Here is a 20,767-nt window from a genome sequence, read left to right as displayed (position 1 = left end):
TTTCAACTGGATCCGTTTTTTTAACATTGACATCTACGGTTCCATTAAATAGCCGTCAGTTCTCTTCCATTTGAAACTGATCAAATAGGAAAAAAAACCATCCTTTTCAAATGAAAGAAAAAAGGGGATGATTAATTAACGGTTTTCTATAGACTTCAATATTAAAAAATAAAAAATGGATCCAGTTGAAATCAGTTTATTTTAGCTGAATGAAAAAGTTTGTCTGCACAACTTTTTTTGTCAATGGATTGCTGCTGGATCTGTTCGAACAGTTGATCACGGGACATGTGAACGTAGCCTAAGATAATGGATTACTGCTGGATCCCCTCTAACGGATGATTACGGGACGTGAACATTTGCATGAATGCTACAACGTATGCAAAACGCTGTCATCCGTCACTCAGCAGCTATAATGGCATTTGTTTAATGGATGAAATGCTCATGAGGCATCTAATTTAATAGATACACTAGGAGTTTTGTTTTCCATGTTGAATCCATTAAATAGGTAAGTTTTATAGCCTATGGTAAGTATATACTACTGTTGGGCATCTGTTACCAGGGCTGTGGAGTCTGAGTCGGTGTCCATTTTGGTGGAGTTGGAATCTGTATAAAATGGACCGACTCCTAAAATTATATAATAAATTGGGCACAGTAGTTCAATGCAGTTTGTGGGGAATGTTTTTTTCATAAGAATTTGGGAAAGTTATGAAATGTCCTATAAATGTCTGTCCTATTCCTGATCTAAGAATCTCTGCTTTTAGTTGAGATGAATCTGTGCTGCACTTTATGTACACGCTCAGTAGTGACCAGGGCTGTGGAGTCTAGTAAATTGGGGAAATTGAGGAGTTGGAAGTTTGGCTTACCGACTCCACAGCCCTGCCTGTTACAGATACAGTTATATGAAAAAGTTTGGGCACCCCTATTAATCTTAAGCTTAATGTTTTATAAAAATTGGTGTTTTTGCAACAGCTATTTCAGTTTGATATATGTAATAACTGTTGGACACAGTAATGTTTCTGCCTTGAAATGAGGTTTATTGTACTAACAGAAAATGTGCAATCTGCATTCAAACAAAATTTGACAGGTGCATAAGTATGGGCACCTCACCAGAAAAGTGACATTAATATTTAGTAGATCCTCCTTTTGCAAAAATAACAGCCTCTAGTCGCTTCCTGTAGCTTTTAATGTGTTCCTGGACCCTGGATGAAGGTATTTTTGACCATTTCTCTTTACAAAACAATTCCAGTTCAGTTAAGTTTGATGGTCGCCAAGCATGGACAGCCCTCTTCAAATGATCCCACAGATGTTCAATGATATTCAGGTCTGGGGACTGGGATGGCCATTCCAGAACATTGTAATTGTTCCTCTGCATGAATACCTGAGTAGATTTGGAGCGGTGTTTTGGATCATTGTCTTGCTGAAAGATCCATCCCCTGCGTAACTTCAACTTTGTCACTGATTCTTGAACATTATTGTCAAGAATCTGCTGATATTGAGTGGAATCCATGCATCCCTCAACTTTAACAAGATTCCTGGTGCCAGCATTGGCCACACAGCCCCAAAGCATGATGGAACCTCCACCAAATTTTACTGTGGGTAGCAAGTGTTTTTCTTTGAATACTGTGTTTTTTTGCCGCCATGCATAACGCCTTTTTGTATGACCAAACAACTCAATCTTGGTTTCATCAGTCCACAGGACCTTCTTCCAAAAAGAAATTGGCTTCTCCAAATGTGCTTTTGCATACCTCAGCCGACTCTGTTTGTGGCGTGCTTGCAGAAACGACTTCTTTCGCATCACTCTCCCATACAGCTTCTCCTTGTGCAAAGTGCGTTGTATAGTTGACCGATGCACAGTGACACCATCGGCAGCAAGTTGATGCTGCAGCTCTCTGGAGGTGGTCTGAGGATTGTCCTTGACTGATCTCACCATTCTTCTTCTCTGCCTTTCTGATGTTTTTCTTGGCCTGCCACTTCTGGCCTTAACAAAAACTGTCCCTGTGTTCTTCCATTTCCTTACTATGTTCCTCACAGTGGAAACTGACAGGTTAAATCTCTGAGACAGCTTTTTGTATCCTTCCCCTGAACAACTATGTTGAATAATCTTTGTTTTCAGATCATTTGACAGTTGTTTTGAGGAGCCCATGATGTCACTCTTCAGAGGAGATTCAAACAGGAGAACAACTTGCAAGTGGCCACTTTAAGTAGCTTTTCTCATGATTGCATACACCTGGCTATGAAGTTCAAAGCTCAATGAGGTTACAAAACCAAAAAAAGTGCTTTAGTAAGTCAGTAAAAAGTAGGTAGGAGTATTTAATACAAGAAAATGATAAGGGTGCCCATATTTATGCACCTGTCAAATTTTGTTTGAATGCAGATTTCACATTTTCTGTTAGTACAATAAACCTCATTTCAAGGCAGAAACATTACTGTGTTCAACAGTTATTATATATATCAAACTGAAATAGCTGTTGCAAAAACACCAATTTTTATAAAACATTAAGCTTAAGATTAATAGGGGTGCCCAAACTTTTTCATATAACTGTATCTGTCAATTATAGGCTTTAATGGCATGATGTGGGTGACAGATGCTATACTGTGGCCTACTGCATGTCACCCATGGGCAGCGGCTTCCATGTTAAGATACATTTAAGTGCTATCTTCGGGATGGCATAGCATAGTCTTCTCCATTATTCCTTACGCTTTCTTGTGCTGAGCTGAAGTACAGTCTTTTGGCCTCTGACTACCGGAGCCAATAGACATGTTTAGTTTTTGCCTTGGGAAAGTTCTGGACATACATGCCAAAGGTAAGCTAAATATGTGATGTGAACAGGCTCTTAAACTGCTTCAGTTGAAGGTGTAGCGTTGTGTGCTGTGACCTCCATGTCTGAACAAGGCAGTAGAGCCTAATGATTTTCTCAGACGTTCGTTCAGGTTTGCACAGACTCCGGTGTGCAGACACGTAATGTGTTATGAATGTTGTTTTGTGCTTTTTCTTGACTTCTGGTAAAGTGATTTAATCTCCATGTGACTTTCTGGGTTTCCGTACATTTGAGTATTGCTTGTCTGCCCATGATTTTGGGCGTGTGCCATGTGCTTGCCTGCCCAGCCTTCTGTGGAGACCATGAATAAAACTGCATAAATGTGGCATTAGTCTCATTGTGTAACGCGATCATTGGTGCTTTGAAGTCTCTCTGGGAATTTTAAGGTTTTTCAGGAGCTTCACGATCTAGTGAGATGAATACCAAGGACATGATTATGTTAACTACCAGATCTTTTTTTGCCAAAAGCCTTTATATTCTGATCATTTACGGAAAATGTCATTTGGGAAGGAGACTAAGAAGCGTCAAAGAATATCAATTGTTACCGGGAAGATGAAATCTTGTATTTCTTGTATCTCTATGGTGCAAATTTGAAAGTATTATTAACCCTTTGAGAACTGGCCAGTTTCTATTGCTTGACCTTTTTAGCTTTTGCGTTGGGGGGAAAAAAAAAAGTCTTCTATTTCATGATGTTTGTATTGTATCTCATCAGCACGAGAGGTTTGGTGCGGTGTGGGGGAGTATAATGGGGAGGTGGATTTCAGGAGCTTTTGTGTTAAGTAGAGTGGTACTTATAAGCTAATATGCAAGATTAGAAAACTTTTTTTTTTATATATTTTTTCCTTTCTCAAAAACAATTTTACTGATGGGATGTTGGCATGTGTCTAGTATTGGAACTCGGCCCTATTCAAGTAAATGTGTGCGCTTTGTACTTTCAGTCCTAACACATGAACACACATGGCTCCTGTTTCTGAATATTAAAAGCAAATAAAACAACCAAAGGGAAAAAAAAATTTCCTTTCTAATCCTAAGGAACCACTTGATGGGGTTAACTGTTGTAAAAGGTGGCATACCTGTAGTGGGCGCACAGCAACGCTCACAGCTGAGGCTTTAGGCCACTCACACATCTGTCTGCTTTCTGTTTTTTAATCACACAGCACCCATAGAGTTTCATGATCCAAACACACACCCTTTTTAAAAATGGATCTGTACCTCCGGTCCGCGAGACCATGGGCACGTCCTATTCTCATCTGCTTTACAGGGAGGACTCTGCAATTAAACAATTCATTCACCCTTAAAACTAAAATTGAACCATTTAGATCTTCATATAGAGGACTTGGCTCCTCTAAAAATCATACTGGTTCTGTAGATTTAAGTAAATGTGTTTTTTTTATTACATATGAAAATGGGGTTGTTTCAGTGTACTCTTGGTGTGGCCAAGTATTGTGCACCTTTCCGCCCCCTGAATTACAATACAGTTACAAGGGGGTGGAACAGTGCACTGAAGCCCCCTCATTTACATATCTAATAAAACTGTTTTTTTTTCTACAAAAATGTACTAAAATTAATTACAGTATCAATATTAATTTAATAGTGGCTTTTTTTAGACCTTCAGAACTATATCATATGAAGGTCTAAATAGTTCAATTTCAGTTTTGGGGTGACCGACTAAGCAGAGATGAAATAAACAGAAGACACACCATTTACTTCAGTTTTACATCCATGTTTCCTCCATTTTATCCAATACATTAAAGGGAATCTGTCACCAAGTTTTTGCTATGTATCATAATCTGAGAGCACTTTGAAGTTGGAGCAAAGACCCTGATTCCAGAGATGACCCTTAGGTCACGTTCACACGTTCAGTATTTTACATCAGTAATTTGTAAGCCAAAACCCGAGGAAAAGTATAAGGGTATGTGCACACAATCCTTTCTAGCAGCGTTTTACGCAGGTGAATCCGCATGTGTTCATATGGGCATGTTATGTTCACACTTAGTACAGGTTTTGGCTGCAGAAAAAAATCTATTTGCAGTAAAAATGCTGCATTCAAAATGCCCGCTCTGCTGCATTTTTGCCTCTTTTTTGGGGGTGCTGATTACATGTGTGCACATGTTTAATAAAGTTTTATTCACCAAAAATGTTGCAGTGATTTTTCACATTCCTCATTGCTTTCTGTGGGTGAAACATTGCTGCAAAAATGTTGCAGATTTTAAAAACGCTGCAGTTCTCAAATTTAGACAGGAAAAAAGTGTGTGCATGAGATTTCTCAGAGCTTTTGTTGGTAATGTGAAAAGCAGCTTTTACTTTGCATTTAAAAAAAGCCGCAAAAATTCTGCATCTGAATATAGACTTATATACAGAATATAACACTACTGCAATCTACCCCCAACTTTGCTACCTTAAAGGGGTTGTACACTACTTTATATTACCCCCCCAATGTATCCCCCCGGAGCCCCTAAGACTTTTTGTAAATACTTCTGTTGCAGTTAATGCCTGTGAGCGGCGCTCTCACTGGCTGCTCACAGGCATCACGTGACCCCTGCTGCTGCCGGCTCTGACATCCGCTGACGTCACAACAAGTGCTGGCAGCTGCCGGGGGTCTCTGTCTTCCGCGTTACAGGTGGCTGCTGGGTTGTGGGCGGGGTTTCCCCCCCCCCGCGTTACACCCGGCATCCACCACGTGCTCTGCCTCTCCCCATTCATTGGGAAAGCGCGCTGTGGATGCTGGGTGTGACACAGGGGTAACCCCACCCACAACCCAGCAGCCACCGCGGGGACCCCAGCGCTGAGTCACGTCTCACTTGTCGTGACGTCAGCGTGGGGTCACGTGATGCCTGTGAGCGGCCACCGATAGCGCCGCTCACAGGCAGAAACAGCAACGTAAGGTATTACAAAAAGTCTTAGGGGCCCCGGGGGGAAACATTGGGGGGGTAATATAAAGTAGTGTACAACTTCTTTAATGTACCTCTCTCCCCTATCTGCCTTTTTGCCCTCCACTTTGGAAATCCCTTCACTGGCAGGCAATTACTCATTTCAAAATATTAACACTTATTTACCATGCTGTCCAAAACCTGTCCCCTCCATACATCTGAAACATCTCCATTATTTAAAAAAAAAGACTACTTTCTTTCCTTTCCTCTTCCTTGCTCCTCATATGGTAAATTGAATGTAATGGATCCATTGTTCTTTTCAGTGTTGCTATTTCATACAATAACATGAGATATAGTATTTTGTTTACTTTTTAATCTTCATTGCCATTCTATTTCAGGTTGACACAAATGTACCCTGGATCATCGCAGTGAGATGTACAGTCTAGGAGCTACTCTTCAGCAAGCAGAAGGGTCTATCCAACAATGTTACAATAGCAAACTGCATGGACATGTGTGGTCCTGTCTTGATGGAAGCATACTGTTTTTTAACGGAAAGAACAAACTCTACCAAATGATTCTCTAATTTGTCTTCATGCACAAGAAAAATATTGACTTCCAAGAGAATGCCCAGGAGAGGGTTGTATCTCCAAGGCAAAACCCGATGGTTATTTGTAGGACTTGCCCTGGTTTTCAGCCTAATGCTTCTCACATATCTTTTAGAATGTGCCCCTATGCCTGAAGGAAATGGCTCTCTTCCTGGGATTGCAGGCGAAATGTACAGCAAGGAATACTACCAAGCTCTTCTTCAGGAGCAAGAGGAGCACTACAAAAGTCGAGCAACAAGCCTAAAAAGACAGATAGCCCAACTCAAGGAGGAACTTCAAGAAATGAGTGAGAAGCTGAGGTTGGCACATGAGAAGAAACAATCAGCCGGCAATGGTGCAGGGCACCAAGGTACCAAAGAGCAGCCCTCTAATGACCTACTTGAGTTTCTACATTCACAGATTGAGAAGGCGGAAGTTGTGGTGGGTGCTAAACTTCCCAGTGAATACGCAGTTGTGCCCTTTGAAAGTTTTAATTCCATGAAGGTTTATCAGCTAGAGATGGGGTTAACACGCCATCCAGAGGAAAAGCCAATTAGGAAGGACAGGAGAGATGAATTGGTTGAAGCTATAGAAGCTGGCCTGGAGGTCATAAATAATCCTGATGAAGATGATGAAGAACAAGAGAACAAAGGGTCGGAAAAACTGCTGTTCAGTGAATCAGACTTTGTGGAAGGTATGTTCCGTGTGATATCATCTTTCACGCATTGCTATATTTCTCAGTAGCTGTGAGAACAACTTCAAGAGCAAAATATTCACAAATGAGAAGAAAATGTGGAGGCTGGATTAGAGTGACTTTACCTGTTTAGCCTCCATTCTCCATGATCCCTCTTCCGAGTTCCACATCAGAATGGAGTGGGTGAGCAGGTGCTCAATAGTGAGGTCACCTACGTAGCTTTTCCACCTATTCATTTTACTTAGACTGTGCTGATGTCTATTGCAGGCCTCAGCACAGTCTCTGAAGATCATGGTTGCTGCCAGGATCACCACTGGGTTTACAGCAACCAGCGCATTCATAGTGGACCAAGGATGTCAGGTCTGAATATAGTTCTTCAGCTCTTGCATCATATCCAAAGTAACTCACACTAGACAGCTGGTTTAAAAAAATTCTCCTGCAGTTCTCTACAATGAGGCTGGGTCTATAGAGCAACTTTGGCCAAAACAGATGTTGCACAGCTGAAAATTGCACAATGGTGACGCTATGTCCAACCATAATGAAAAACTTTCTACAACCATGACATGTAAACTGCAAGAAATCCAAATATGATGAGCTTTCTTGTGTGTCACGGCCGTGGCAACTTGCTAGTAACAACGAAAACGCATTCACTTACATAACAGTGCAGTTCGTTCTAGTGTCACAACCAAAGTTGCTTTGTAGTCCCAGCCTTGAAGGGGTTATCTGGGACTTTTAGATCAATGGCCTCTATTTAGTGGACAGATGTGCTGAGTTGTGGAACTGCACTGCTCCATCATTGGCATAGTGGCCGTGGCCAGGTACTGCACATCTGCCCTTAGCTAAATCAATAGAGGCGATATGCAGTTCCTGGCTGCGGCCATTATGCAGTTGATGGAGCCGTGCTTTGTAGGACTCTCGGCACATCTGGCCGCCTCTGGGACCAGGAACAGCTGATGGATGGGGGTGCTGAGTGGCGCAACTCCACGAATCACAGATTGCTAATTTGTCCTAGGGGTAGGTCATCAGTTTAAAAGTCCCGGACAATCCCTTTAAATGTGAGGTCTATTTATTTTTCTATGACCCCTTGATAATCCAGATTTTTCCACTGTCCAGTATAAATCGGGCCCCTCTGATACTGTTTTAAAGAAATTTAAATAATTAAAGATTATTTTGTTTTACTATTTTTTTTTTGAAGTTTCATTTGAGAGCCATTGTATTTTTTTCTGCCTATATCAATATTAGGTTATTATCGAACTGAAAGGGATAAAGGATCCCATTATGAGATGTTCTACAAGAAAGCTGAATCTGGAAGTTATCACCATATCACTTTATTCAGACCCTTTGGCCCACTCATGAAAGTCAAAGTGGAAACACAGGACATCTCGAAAACCATCATCAACATCATCGTCCCATTGTCCGGCAGAACGGAAGCCTTTGCACAGTTCATTGAGAATTACAAGTAAGACCCTAAGGCACATTTAATGTTTTTGCTTCTTTAGTTTAGAATCCAAGACATTTTGTCAGTAATCCAGATACGCAAAACTGGAACGGTGCCAGCCTGGGAGGTGGGTATAGGATTTTTTTTACATGGGGCACTGTAGCCATTAACAGGGGTTGTCCTGCTGGTCCATTATGTACAGGTCTGTGAATACTGATGGGGATGCAGTGGGTTTCTCCACCAATCTTTGTACAATCACCAGGTTCTGATCACAGATGGTGCTGTTTATACATATCATTTCTAGACACTTCAGACCTTGCACTAGAAGATTTCCATACACTATGCAGCCAAACTTTTTTGTCAAGAGATAATTATTTAATGTTGTGGGGCTCATGCAGTCGAGCGTATAAATCTGACGTGTGCTATCTAATATTTGATCAGCTATGTGCACGGACTGCACAATGACCAGTGTCATTCAACAGTGCTGCTCAGATGAGCAATTTTTCCCTCGACCCTTATGTCTTTGAGGAGAAAAAAAATTGCGGCATGCACTATTCTCTCCCTGGTCTCGGATGAGACTCACCCATTCAAGTCTTATCAGCGCATAAAGAAAGAAAAAATATAATTCTATACAACATCCAAGTGTCATCCAATTTTTACAGATACATTTCTATTATAAACCTAGGAAACCGATTAGATCATCTACATTATTTATTGTACATGTGTTAAAATGGATCTCAAACCAATGTTACATGGATGGAAAAAAACTGGCACAGGGATGAAAATCGGATGGAAATTAGATAAAAATTATCTGGATTTTTGGGATGAAACTGACGATTCTTCATATGCTCGTCTGGCAAGATTTTGGGACTATAGCAGCTTTGGGTGTTGGTCTTCCACATTAAGGGTTGATCTAGTTCATGCAAGAAATGTAGCTGGTCTACCATATCTGTGTCACCATTAGATGACTAACGACTTAAAGGGTATGAACACCTTTGCGCTCATTTTTTTTTTAAGTGTTTGTTTTTTAACTTGGCATTATCCAAATGTCAAACGTTCTAAATAGTTTCCATTAAAGGACAGGCTGTATAATATAATACAAAATTGATAGCGCTACCCACCGCCTCCTAACGTAGACTATGTGCATATCAAACAAAACTGTGCACAAACTAAATATCCATGTTAGAGTAACACTGTAGGATTTCCAGGGAAATTTATTTGAGAGTGCCTTAGGTTCTTAATTCGAGAGTTAAATTAAAGGCGTATTTTTTACTATGATTTTCAAACTAGAAGCCTAAAAATAAGTCGCCAGCAATAGTTGCAGAAATTGCTGGTAAAAATCCACTAAACTAACAATAGGTAAGTGTGCTTATATGTGAGTGTTACATCTCCTGCCGTAGAGCGGATAGCCATAGGGGAGCACATAGAATGCTAATGTGGTAACTGAAGGCTGAACCATTGCGGTGTGTAATTTCCTTCATTGTGTTGTCACTCTTAATATCTGTGAAAACAGATGGTGCAGATTTCCTGACAATAGCATTTTTGAAACACTGACATCTTCTAATGGTGTTATTGCATAATAAAAGGGCATGCAGGAAAACATAGGATCAAAACGCTATACGTACCATAAAGTACTAAAACAATAGCTATATAAACAGAGAGACCATCATAGCGGTCAGAATATATTCATCAAAGTTAACAGATAAACTGCACTGCACAGTGACCCCATAAAAAAAAAATCCCCGTCTACTACCTTATAGGCTAGCACATGACAACTTCCACCTGCTTATGTACTGCATTTATCCCCACTGTTATGACCCCCCACCCCCCTCCTATAATCGCGGTTTCTTCTCACTGCGGTCCCGGTTGCAGCGGGATACTGTAAACCTTGCGGAGTCTGTGTGGTCTGCTCCACCTGCGGTTCTATGACTGAGGAGAGATGCAGCGCAGGTGGAGGACTTCACATTGCTCCTGGCACCGGATGTCTACACATGTGGCCCCCGGAGTCCGCAGGACTGCCATTCAGGCACATCTGCTGGTTGCAAGAGGAAAGGTTTCTTCATTTACACTTCAGGCTCTGCCTAGTGAGTGGACAGGGACTGAGACCCAGTGGAGTGAGCGTGGTAGCTGTCCACTTTAACCCTTCGACTTTAGGGGAACTCTGGTCTTCACTATAATCCGTGATGGCTTATAGCCAGTATCCCCAATCTTCATAAACATTGCTGATACTGACTACGTTTTTAAAGTGTAATATTTTGTCTTAAACATTCCCACAGCATCTCCATGTGCAACAAAAAAACCTTAATTTGATTTCTTGGGCTTATCTTTAGGAGGCATCACCCCACCCCCTCCACCTCATGAACAATTGTCCTGATGTAATATCTCTTAAATGTTGTGCCTTCTTCATTTATCTTATTAATTAATATGTAATCCTGCCTGACGAAGGAGCCTCTGTGCACTGAAAGCTTGCATATATACATTTTCTGGTTGGCCAATAAAGGTATCACTCCGAGAATACTCTTGTTATATTTGTCTATTAAACGCAAAAGTCCATTGCAGCCAGATATATTTTACTCTGAAATGCTGTGGTGTACCAGAGAAAACCGTGTTAAAGTCAGCCAGGGACTATAGGGAGAGACCTGACTAGTCCGGAGCTGCCCCCAGCCAGCTTCTGCCCACCCCACTCCATTGCATTACCTGGCCTCTCCCTTGTGTACATGGAGAGATCTGTTAATCAGCTGGAGTTACGTGGGGATGACTTGGCTGGGGACCACGCCGGACTAGTCGGATCAATCTTGGCTTTTCAAAATGTTTTCTCTGAAACAGAAGAACCTACATGGCTCCAATCACGCATCCAAGCTTTGATTCATGCTGCTTTTGGGTCAAGCAACATATATATGGTGACTGATTCCATTTAGGCTATGTGCACACGATGCAGAAATGAAGCAGAAAATTTCTGCATCATTTCTGCATCTCCCTGGCAGAAAAAACGCATGCAGATTGTGCATGCGGTTTTCCTACGGAATACATGCGGATTCACATGCTTTTCCACATGTGTTTCCGCATGTGGATTGACAAGCGCTTTCCAGGCGATTTTAGCATCACTTGGAAAGTGCTTGACAACTAGGTCACACTATATAAATCCATGCAAACAGCATGGATTTATATAGTGTGACCCGAGAGAGTGTATATACTTACCTCCGATGGCCCCCGGTGTCCGGCACACTCCTTTCTCCCTCGCCGGCAACTTTGAATTGAAAGACCTGCCGACGTCAGCGTCACGTGACCCGTCACATGACTCTAACGTCAGTGCAGGTCCTACAACTCACTGCAAGTGTCGGGAAGCAAGCAGGAGCGGTGCACGGGCCGACAGAAGGTAAGAATACATTTATTTTTTATTTTATTCACAGCTTTTTTAATGGTATCTGGGTGTGGATGAGACTCTCCTCTCCTCTACACCCGGGTACCATCCGCACATTAGAACACGCCAATAACGCAAGTACAGATGCAGTCTTGCGGAATTGGCGTGTTCTAATGCAAGTCAATGGCGGCGAAAACGCCGCGTTTCCGCAAAATTAATTGACATGCTGCGGATTTTTGAGCGCAGCGTTTACGCTGCGGAAAAATCCGCATCATGGGCACAGCACATGCGGATTTCAATTGGGGAACATTGCTGCCCTTCTACCATGCGTTTTTCATGCGTTTCCGCGGTGTTTACGCAACTGCAAAAACGCCGTGGAAACGCATTAAATACGCATCGTGTGAACTCAGCCTTTGTGCTGTGGAACCCCATGAACGGAGCTGTGCAGTCCTGGCTTGAATGGTTTGTGGGTGTGCATGCTTAACCTCTACTCCATTCATTGTGTGTGGGACTGACAGACCTAGCCAAGCATGTGCACCTCCACTCTATTCAGGACATGGCTGCGGAGACCCATTCTCAAGATTTCAGGACTCCCATCACTGGATTGCTGGGTATCCCAGCAGTTGGACCGGGAATGATAAGCAAGTTATCCCCTATTCTGTGGATAGTATCTGAAGATGTATATGACCTTCAGTCACAAGGTTATAACACTAGCTACACGTCAAGTATAACTTGGGAAATCCATACCAATCTGATGTGACTACTTGCTCCTGATGCAGTCACCAGAACTAGGGCATGGCTTATATGAAACTACTGTAAAAAAAACATTTTCTTATGCAAGCTGGAAAAAAAATGAATTTGGAAAAAATAAGATTTTTTTTTTTACGCGTTAAATGCTTAATAATTGTGATAAGATGTGTCCTCTTAGCCGGGCATGCAGAGTGACCGTCACGTAATCGCCATCTGACAGTGCTGCGGAGAGTCGGTGAGCTCCTCAGATTGTAAGGCCTCCTCACTAGTTTCAGACATATTTTCTTTTTTTTGAGCCTTGCAATCTTGTCACTGTGGCTTATGTGGATAGAAGGGTGATTCCCATCGTTATTTTGGCTATGCAGTGCATGTTTTGATGTATATCTAATATTCACATACTTGTTCTGTTTTAGAGATATATGCATTCAACAAGATAAAAGGACTTACCTGACTGTCGTCTACTTTGGTGAGAGAGGATTTTCAGAGGTGGAAGATATCCTTAAGAATGTAGAAATGTAAGTCCACCCTGCTAAAGTTGGTTGAAAGTTGTATGCTTAATCCACATTAACCTCTCAAATGTCATTCTAGCATCTGCCATCGCCTACTCACGTAGATACTGACTGACAGCCATACATACAGCAGCCTGGAGTTCTTGACATAGTCAAACTAAAGGGCAGCAGCACTGCCACGGTCTAGGTCAGATTACTTTATTTCCTAAGGAGTAACCGTTGTTTAATTTTTTTATTTTCATAAATCAATAAGTTTCTTATTTTATCAGAGAAATCTGCATCTTTCTCCTCCTGGACTGATCTTTCATTCTCACAATTCCAGATGCTCAGGTAAAATCTGTCTTCAGTGAACACAGACTTTCCCATTACTGAGATAAATGACAGTTGGTGCTCGTAAAGGTCTATGGAGAACTTTAACTGTTGCATCAGGACAACTTGCAGCAGGATGTCTGTATCTCCCCTCCTCTCCATAGAATTTTAGAAGCACCAACTGTTATCTCCTCTCATTGATGGGAAAGTTTATCTTCAATCTTTTTCAATTCACAGATCAAATCGGTGATCAGTCCAGCAGGCGAAAGAATAAAATTAGTCTGATAAGATATATTAAAAGGTTGCTTATCTTCATGTGTACTATTGATTTATTAAGGAAATTAAAACGAGGGTTACTCTTTAAAGGTATTGTACAGAATAAAAAAAAAAAGTCTCTGTTTTTTCTTAATGAGCGCTACCCCTATTCTTAGGCTATATCTACTCTTCCAGCTTAGCCCTTTTCTTGTGAATGGGGATGACCTGCAATATTAGACATTGCCCATGAACAAGAGTGGCGCTGTTTCACGTTTGGTTGAACAGAGCAGCAGTAAAACTTAATACACTTAAAGTTTTGATTTCAGTCGTGTTTATGTCCCAGTGATCGGTGGGTGTCCCAGTGTTGGGGACCCCCTGGGGTCAGACATAATCACCTATCCAATGATAAATGTTCATAGAGGGAACATGAGATGCTCTAACCTCTTTGGGTTTTATGATGTCATTTATAATGTTGTAGATGGGTAATAACACTAGGTTGTCTTCTGCCGCCACAGTGAAACAAACTTCCATAATTACACCTTAATCCCACTGAAGGAGGAGTTCAGCAGGGGACGAGGCTTAGAAGTAGGAGCTCAAGCCTGGGAGAAGGGGAATGTTCTGCTTTTCTTCTGTGATGTTGACATCTACTTCACACCTGGGTTTCTGGACACCTGTCGACTAAATGCGGAAGCTGGTGAGTGTGTACATTTTCTAAATAATTTGAAGGTGCTTTCCAGAATAAAAGGGAAAAAAAAAAGCCACAAGTACCCGGTAGTCTCTGCCTCTCCAGCACTTGCACTCTGCCTTTCCCCATAGAATTTGTTTGCCCACCTATTAATCTGCCCCACTACCTATTGTGGATCATCAGTATTTTTTTGCCTTCCAAGTAATTTTAAATGTTTCATAACTGTATCTACCACCAACCATAGTCCTCATTTCTTGACCACCCGGAGGACTGCCCTACACTAACTGATATGACCAGTTTTAGATATGAGCACATCGATGCACGGGACTCCGGTCCAGCGCCTAGGTCAGTGGTACCTGGCACGCAAATGGCAGGCCTGCAATTCTCTTACCTTCCAGCTACCCCGGCGTGGTTTCTGGCACGACGACATCTGAGCATCATGCCGCACAGTTGACATCACACCATCCCTGACCGGAGGTAAGAGATTCCCAGGCTTTTGTCTACCCACCAGATATCGCTGGATGCTGGACCGGAGCCCCGTGAATTGATATGATCATTTCTAATTGGTTGATATGATCCTATTGGCACGTATTAGTTAATTGTAACAGACAGAAGGTACAATACTGCCATCTGAAGAGGTGAATGAGCTTTTTTACTATAGAAGAGAACCAGGGATACTGAAATTATTATTCAATGTTAATCTAAATCTTGGGAAAAGTCCATAAACCTTCATATGTCTTTAAAAAAAAAAAAAATTAATCTGATGTGATGTTCAGTGAAACTCTGTCTCGTTATTGTAGGTAAGAAAGTGTTCTACCCAGTTGTGTTTAGCCTTTACAATCCTGCTATTGTGTATGCCAATCTTGAGGTGCCACCTCCTGTGGAGCAGCAGCTGGTAAGTACATGAGGCTACATAAGTATTGGGGACCAAACCCCTTTAAACCACCAATCCTTACAGAAGCATTACAAGTAAAATACTGAGTACCATAACGGAATATTAAGCAGTTTCTGTTACGCTGACTAGTCATGTAGGATAGATATTTTACCCTTTTTCAGTATGGCAATATTTGGGTCCTCTTACCTATTCCTGAATTGGCCAGTTGGACAGCGAGTAACCCCACCTAAAGCTCCGCAGCAGTGAAGTTTTACTTGTGTATGAGAACATATAAACCAGTGCTCTGATAAAATACTGCAAGTTATATGTTGATACATTAACCAAATAAAAGCTGAGAAATTGGTTCCAAAAGCAACCATGAGAAAAGCTCATCCAGACTGTTGCTCCATGTGCTGGATTCACTGCATGATCCTGAAACAAACAGGAGGTCCTGTCCTGCTAATGTTCTTAAATTTCAGCCAGTAAAAAGCAAATAAACGTGTTTAACCAATGGGACGTGATGTTACAATTATGTGTCCTATTGCAGACAGAGCAAAGGAGAGACTTGTGCTGCAGCTGGTTGTTTTACAGCCAGACACCAGATTGTGGAGAGGAGGGAAATGGCTGATGGCTGAGCTGCTAGGACACAGAAGATCTCTTTATATATTTGAGTTTGAGACAAAGAAAGGAAGAAATTAATGAGGAATTACTGATATTTATTTATTTTTTTTATATGTTCCTGATTTTTCTACTTTCAGTGTTTCTCGAGTAGCTGAATTTGGTAATGGGTAGTTGAACGCCATCAGGGAGGATATACAGACTGAAGGTGGTTTTCCTCACCTTGTATGCTTTATCTTCTCTAACATGAGAATTTTACAGGTTTCTAATTGATATATAGCAGGGCTCCCCACTTGTGACAGTATGTGGCATTAGGGCTGCAGAGCTGTCAGTGTTACTGGAACTTGGTGCTAGGGTCAGACTCCTTTCCCAATACAAGCTGCATATGTTAATAAAAATATTTGACCTAATAAAGCTGTGGACTAACTTTCAGAATCCATGTCATAACTACTGTATAATTGTGATATTAAAATGAGAATTTTACAGTCCAACTAGAGAGTGACATAGTGATCATACTGTGTCTTCGCCCACCTCGTCTGACTTATAGCTGCAGCTTGTAGCAGCAGCAGCAGGGAGGAGGACCACAGAGAAGCTGTCAATTGGGGTGGGTGTATATAGATAAGAGTTTACAATTAGTTATGCATTCTGAAATAGATGTACAAAGTAAGTACATCAGGTCTAACACCTTTATTTAATAATGTATGCAGTTTATATTGTGAAATCTGGTAGACAAAAAAAAAATAAAGTAAAAAATGTTTTAAGCATAGAAAAGTAAGATGTGTGTGTATATATAGATAGATAGATAGAAAAGTTTAAATGATTAATTTTCTCCATTCAAATGTAAAGAAATTTAAAATTAGTAAAACAAAACATTCGGCATAGTCTTAAAAACATCTTTTACTCCCCTTCAGTGCTGGTGTCATTCCAGTGATGTCATCAGTGGGTCTCCCAGGGCTCTTGTGACGTTATTGTGTCACGTGAGCCCTACAGCCAATCAGCTGCTGCTAATGTGTCAGTTCGCTCTCACTTTGTTCAAATGAAACTGACATCAGGAACAAGTGAGAACTGCTGCTGTTCTCTCACGTTCCCAAATGTCAGTGGGAGTGAAGCGACCCCTGATTGGCTGTAGGGCTCATCTGACATAACAATGTTGCGCGAGCCGCAGGAAAGCTGTCACTAGAACAGCACTGATACCGTAGTTGAGTATAAGGGGTTTTTATTCTACATAAGGGAATATTGTAATTGAGAAGGGGTTGTCCCGAGTAGTGGACAACCCTTTTAAGAAATGTTTCAACCGGAACTTCAATTTTGAAATTATAATCGGAGTACCTTAAGTGCTATATTCCTACCTTGGACAGAATAACAATTTAAGATTTCACAAACTCCTTATCATATGTTTTATTCTCTAAGGTTCATAAGAAAGACTCTGGATTCTGGAGAGATTTTGGGTTTGGAATGACTTGTCAGTACAAATCGGATTTCCAGACTATTGGTGAGTGGTAGAAGTGAAAGGCAGTAATTTGTTCTGCACATTGCATTGTTTTACTTTTCTTCTATTTTAATTACATGCAAAGTAGAATTGTTCATGTGATTCTAAATTGCAGTATAATGATCTAATAAAAAATAAATGTTTCTTCTGACTTTATGGTTTAAGTTATGGCTTGTATATGACTGGACACTTTGGGTAGAGTCCTTTCAGTTCATCTGACAGTGAGTGATCCACTCTCTTATCAAGTCCATTTATTAGGGGATTGTAAAACTTCCGTAAAGCTGTTTTGCCAACGAAACATTCACCCCAATAGGATTTGCTATAAATGATTGTTTGTGTCTGACAAGGAGGACCCCCCGGAGAGAGATATTTGGGGTTGTCTGGTAAATGTGGGATAAATCTATGTGGAGGCAAAACCTCTGATAATACAATATTTTAAAGTATACCTTTAAGCGGGAAAGGGGGAGTCTGCTAATAGGAAAGTCTGTCACCAGTGGACATTTCTCTAGCCACGTTTGTACATGTTAATTACTGCTAAAGCCCAACAGTACCTTTCCAGTGAGAAAATTTCATTTGGGGGATTATATGACACAACAAAATTATGATAGACAAGTGGACCAAACAAGAAGGTTAAAGACCACCCACATAAAGCAAAAAGAAATATAGCAAGCTCGATAAAATGTAAGTGCGCCATAAATGTAAATGTTTATCATCTGTAAATAGGAAGACCTGTGACTAAAGAACAAAAATCTCTGATTGTGGACATTTATATCAGTTAGTGCCGGCACTTGTCATCCACTAAGGATTTTCAATAATTCCTTGTCATGTGATTTTTTTTTTCTGCCATTTCCTATAGAATTGGAAATTCTAAAAGCAATTCTCCTTTGTCGGTATACACCATTGGTTTGACTTCTTCTGGAGCTGGTGGAGAACAATCGTACAATCTCACACTATTCTGATTGGTCGATATTGCTTGTCTTTTTGCAGGTGGATTTGATTTGGAGGTGAAAGGGTGGGGAGGAGAGGACGTTCACCTTTACAGAAAATATCTGCACGGGGAATTGATTGTCATCCGTACCCCAGTGCCGAGCCTGTTCCATTTGTGGCATGAGAAACATTGTGTGGATGAGCTGACCCCGGAGCAATACCGGATGTGCATACAGTCCAAGGCTATGAACGAGGCGTCCCACCCTCATCTCGGCATGCTGGTTTTCCGGGAGGAAATTGAGACTCATTTGCGCAAGCAAGCCTTCAGGACAAATAATGAGTCTGAGGCATGAGCCACTACATTTTACATGAAGATGAACATTGATCTTAGATTGTAGGCTGCTAATAAAGCGTAGACATTTGTTTCTGACTATGGGACCAGCCAGCGTTATCGGTCACATTCTGGCACTGCCCTCCAGTCTGATACTATCCATTACTTTGCTGATTAGGCAGTATTGGAAACCTTTCACAGCAGGGAGCTTGGAGCACAATACCTGCACATTAGGTCTTTTCTGCCTGCCCAGCACTAATATGGTTAATATTTAACAGTGTTGAACTAAAGTTAAAGACTTCTCATCTTTCCTTATTACCAGTGGACAGTAAGCATATCGTAAATCAGCGCATAAAAAGGGAACTAAATGGTACTTTGAGGCCTGGTAGCATAAAGCCTTAATACTTGAGAGAGCTCAGAAAATGTCAGTGTACTCCATGTAGTACAATGAAATGTTAGCAAGTACTGTATATATGTGTGCAGGTATGTAGCTGTGTGTATATATGCACACATCATATTACACATGCACCATTTTTTATATTTGCTTTATAATGCTGCACATACATTTGGTACAAGGTACCAAGGACACCAAATCACCCCCCAGCCATCCATACTTACTGTGTGTGGCAACTGCACCGACGTGAGCACAGTAATGAAGCCCTCAATGCCGTTACATTGCGTAGTACTTATCCCATAAGTACCATAATGGTCATTCAAACAAGTGCAGACGTCTGCCAGAAAGCAGTGCGAGTTCAACTTTCATTTATGTCATTGCCATCTCATGAATAAATGCAGTGCAAGGCGCGGATTATTAGCTTGTGCTATTTTACAGCATTTCACAATGTAAAGTAACACAAATTGTTCGGTACGTTTGTAAGTACGTCTCATTATTGATGTAGAATCTCCAAGTGTGCAAATCCAAGATTCTCATTGGTTACAATGGGAACAAAACAGTGAAGTATTTACAGAGTTGTGAAACGTTAATTTTTAATTATTTTTTCAGATTGAAGTATTGTAGGTAGAACCACATTTTTTTTAAACAAAATCCTTTTACTATAATTCACAATTAGGGAGGGTAAAAAAAAGACATCATAGGGTAATGATCCCTATTCTACTATATAGGAGTGAACGGATATGGGGCCGCTCACTGGATAGAAGGTCCCATCCAGAGGGATAAAATAATGTACAACTCCGGAGGATTGCCTGAAGCCTGTAATAACTAAATCTGACACCAGTCGGGACCTAAATAACAAAGTCGGCTCTGCCACACCTGTAGGTTCCTTCTAGTTTTGGTAGCAAAACGTCTGTTACACTGAATCCCCTGTTTTTCCAAACCTGACAGATTGGGGTGATCAGCTATCCAAATACAATACACTTTGCATTAGAAGAGCACTGTCTTCGCCTTGGGTTCCCGTAGATGGATGAGGTTACTTGTGGGCTGGCACAATTCTCCTATAAAGGATAATGTTCTAATTCTGCTCTCATGGCTCCAGTGTCTTACTCCCTGTCATATCCTGATTATTGAAACCAGTACGACGCTAAAGGTAACAAATGAAGACTGGAATCACGTGAAGTATTGTTTTATACATTGTTATTGTATTTTTAATTGACATTTTTTACTTGTCTTGGCCTAATTATTCTAAACACCATTTCTGCTATTCTAAAACCACAGGACAGATCAACATTTACCAAAGAGCTTCTGCTTTTTAGTAGATGACCAGAAGTAGAACCTGTGCAGACAAGACTAGACTTTTTTTGTGTCTCGCTACAAGCGCAATAAGAAATAAAATTATTTTTTTCTATGGACTGTGTGTCGTTGCTATGTTATTATTTGAGCCTGTGGCTATATCTGCTATCAGTCATAATGGACAGCTGGTAGAACAACATTCACACTCTTTTTTTCTTTTCTCTCACTCCTAGGCCTCTTTCACAAGTCCTGATATTTCCGGTACTGTAAAAACCAGTACCGGAGATATCCGTATCTGTGTCCGTGTGTTTTATACGTGTGGCAACCGCGTGCCACATCATCATCACACGTACCAGCACATGAGAAAAGCCAGCACAGTTTCCGTTGTTCTCAGGCGGCGAGTGCTGATTGCAGCTCACATCATTGTCGCCTGGTTTCCCTGAGATCAGCGCGACCAGGCAACAATGATGGGAGTCGTAGTCATCACCCGCAGTGTACATAGTGTGTAAAATAAAATAATTTTTTTTAAAAAAAAGTGTGGGCTCCCTCTGATTATTCATAACCAGC

General features: G+C 41.1%; 1 protein-coding gene across 4 annotated transcripts in view; it reads left to right on the top strand.

The window, feature by feature from the left end:
- The window catches only part of CSGALNACT2 (chondroitin sulfate N-acetylgalactosaminyltransferase 2), a 71,867-nt gene extending 51,550 nt beyond the window's left edge, over positions 1-20,317 (top strand). For all 4 annotated transcript variants that reach the window (XM_073685999.1, XM_073686000.1, XM_073686001.1 and 1 more), the window contains 7 exons: positions 6,088-6,967; positions 8,210-8,426; positions 12,930-13,031; positions 14,105-14,283; positions 15,075-15,169; positions 17,177-17,258; positions 18,243-20,317. In XM_073685999.1, the coding sequence (XP_073542100.1) occupies positions 6,313-6,967; positions 8,210-8,426; positions 12,930-13,031; positions 14,105-14,283; positions 15,075-15,169; positions 17,177-17,258; positions 18,243-18,535 (1,623 nt within the window). In that variant the 5' untranslated portion in view covers positions 6,088-6,312 and the 3' untranslated portion in view covers positions 18,536-20,317. The remainder of the gene's footprint in view (positions 1-6,087; positions 6,968-8,209; positions 8,427-12,929; positions 13,032-14,104; positions 14,284-15,074; positions 15,170-17,176; positions 17,259-18,242) is intronic.
- Positions 20,318-20,767: the final 450 nt, after the last annotated feature.

The sequence above is a fragment of the Phyllobates terribilis genome, unplaced genomic scaffold (genome assembly GCF_046119375.1).
Source record: "Phyllobates terribilis strain yellow unplaced genomic scaffold, ASM4611937v1 Scaffold_5__5_contigs__length_657084704, whole genome shotgun sequence".
Taxonomy (NCBI): domain Eukaryota; kingdom Metazoa; phylum Chordata; class Amphibia; order Anura; family Dendrobatidae; genus Phyllobates; species Phyllobates terribilis.
This window is presented reverse-complemented; position numbering and strand designations above follow the sequence as displayed.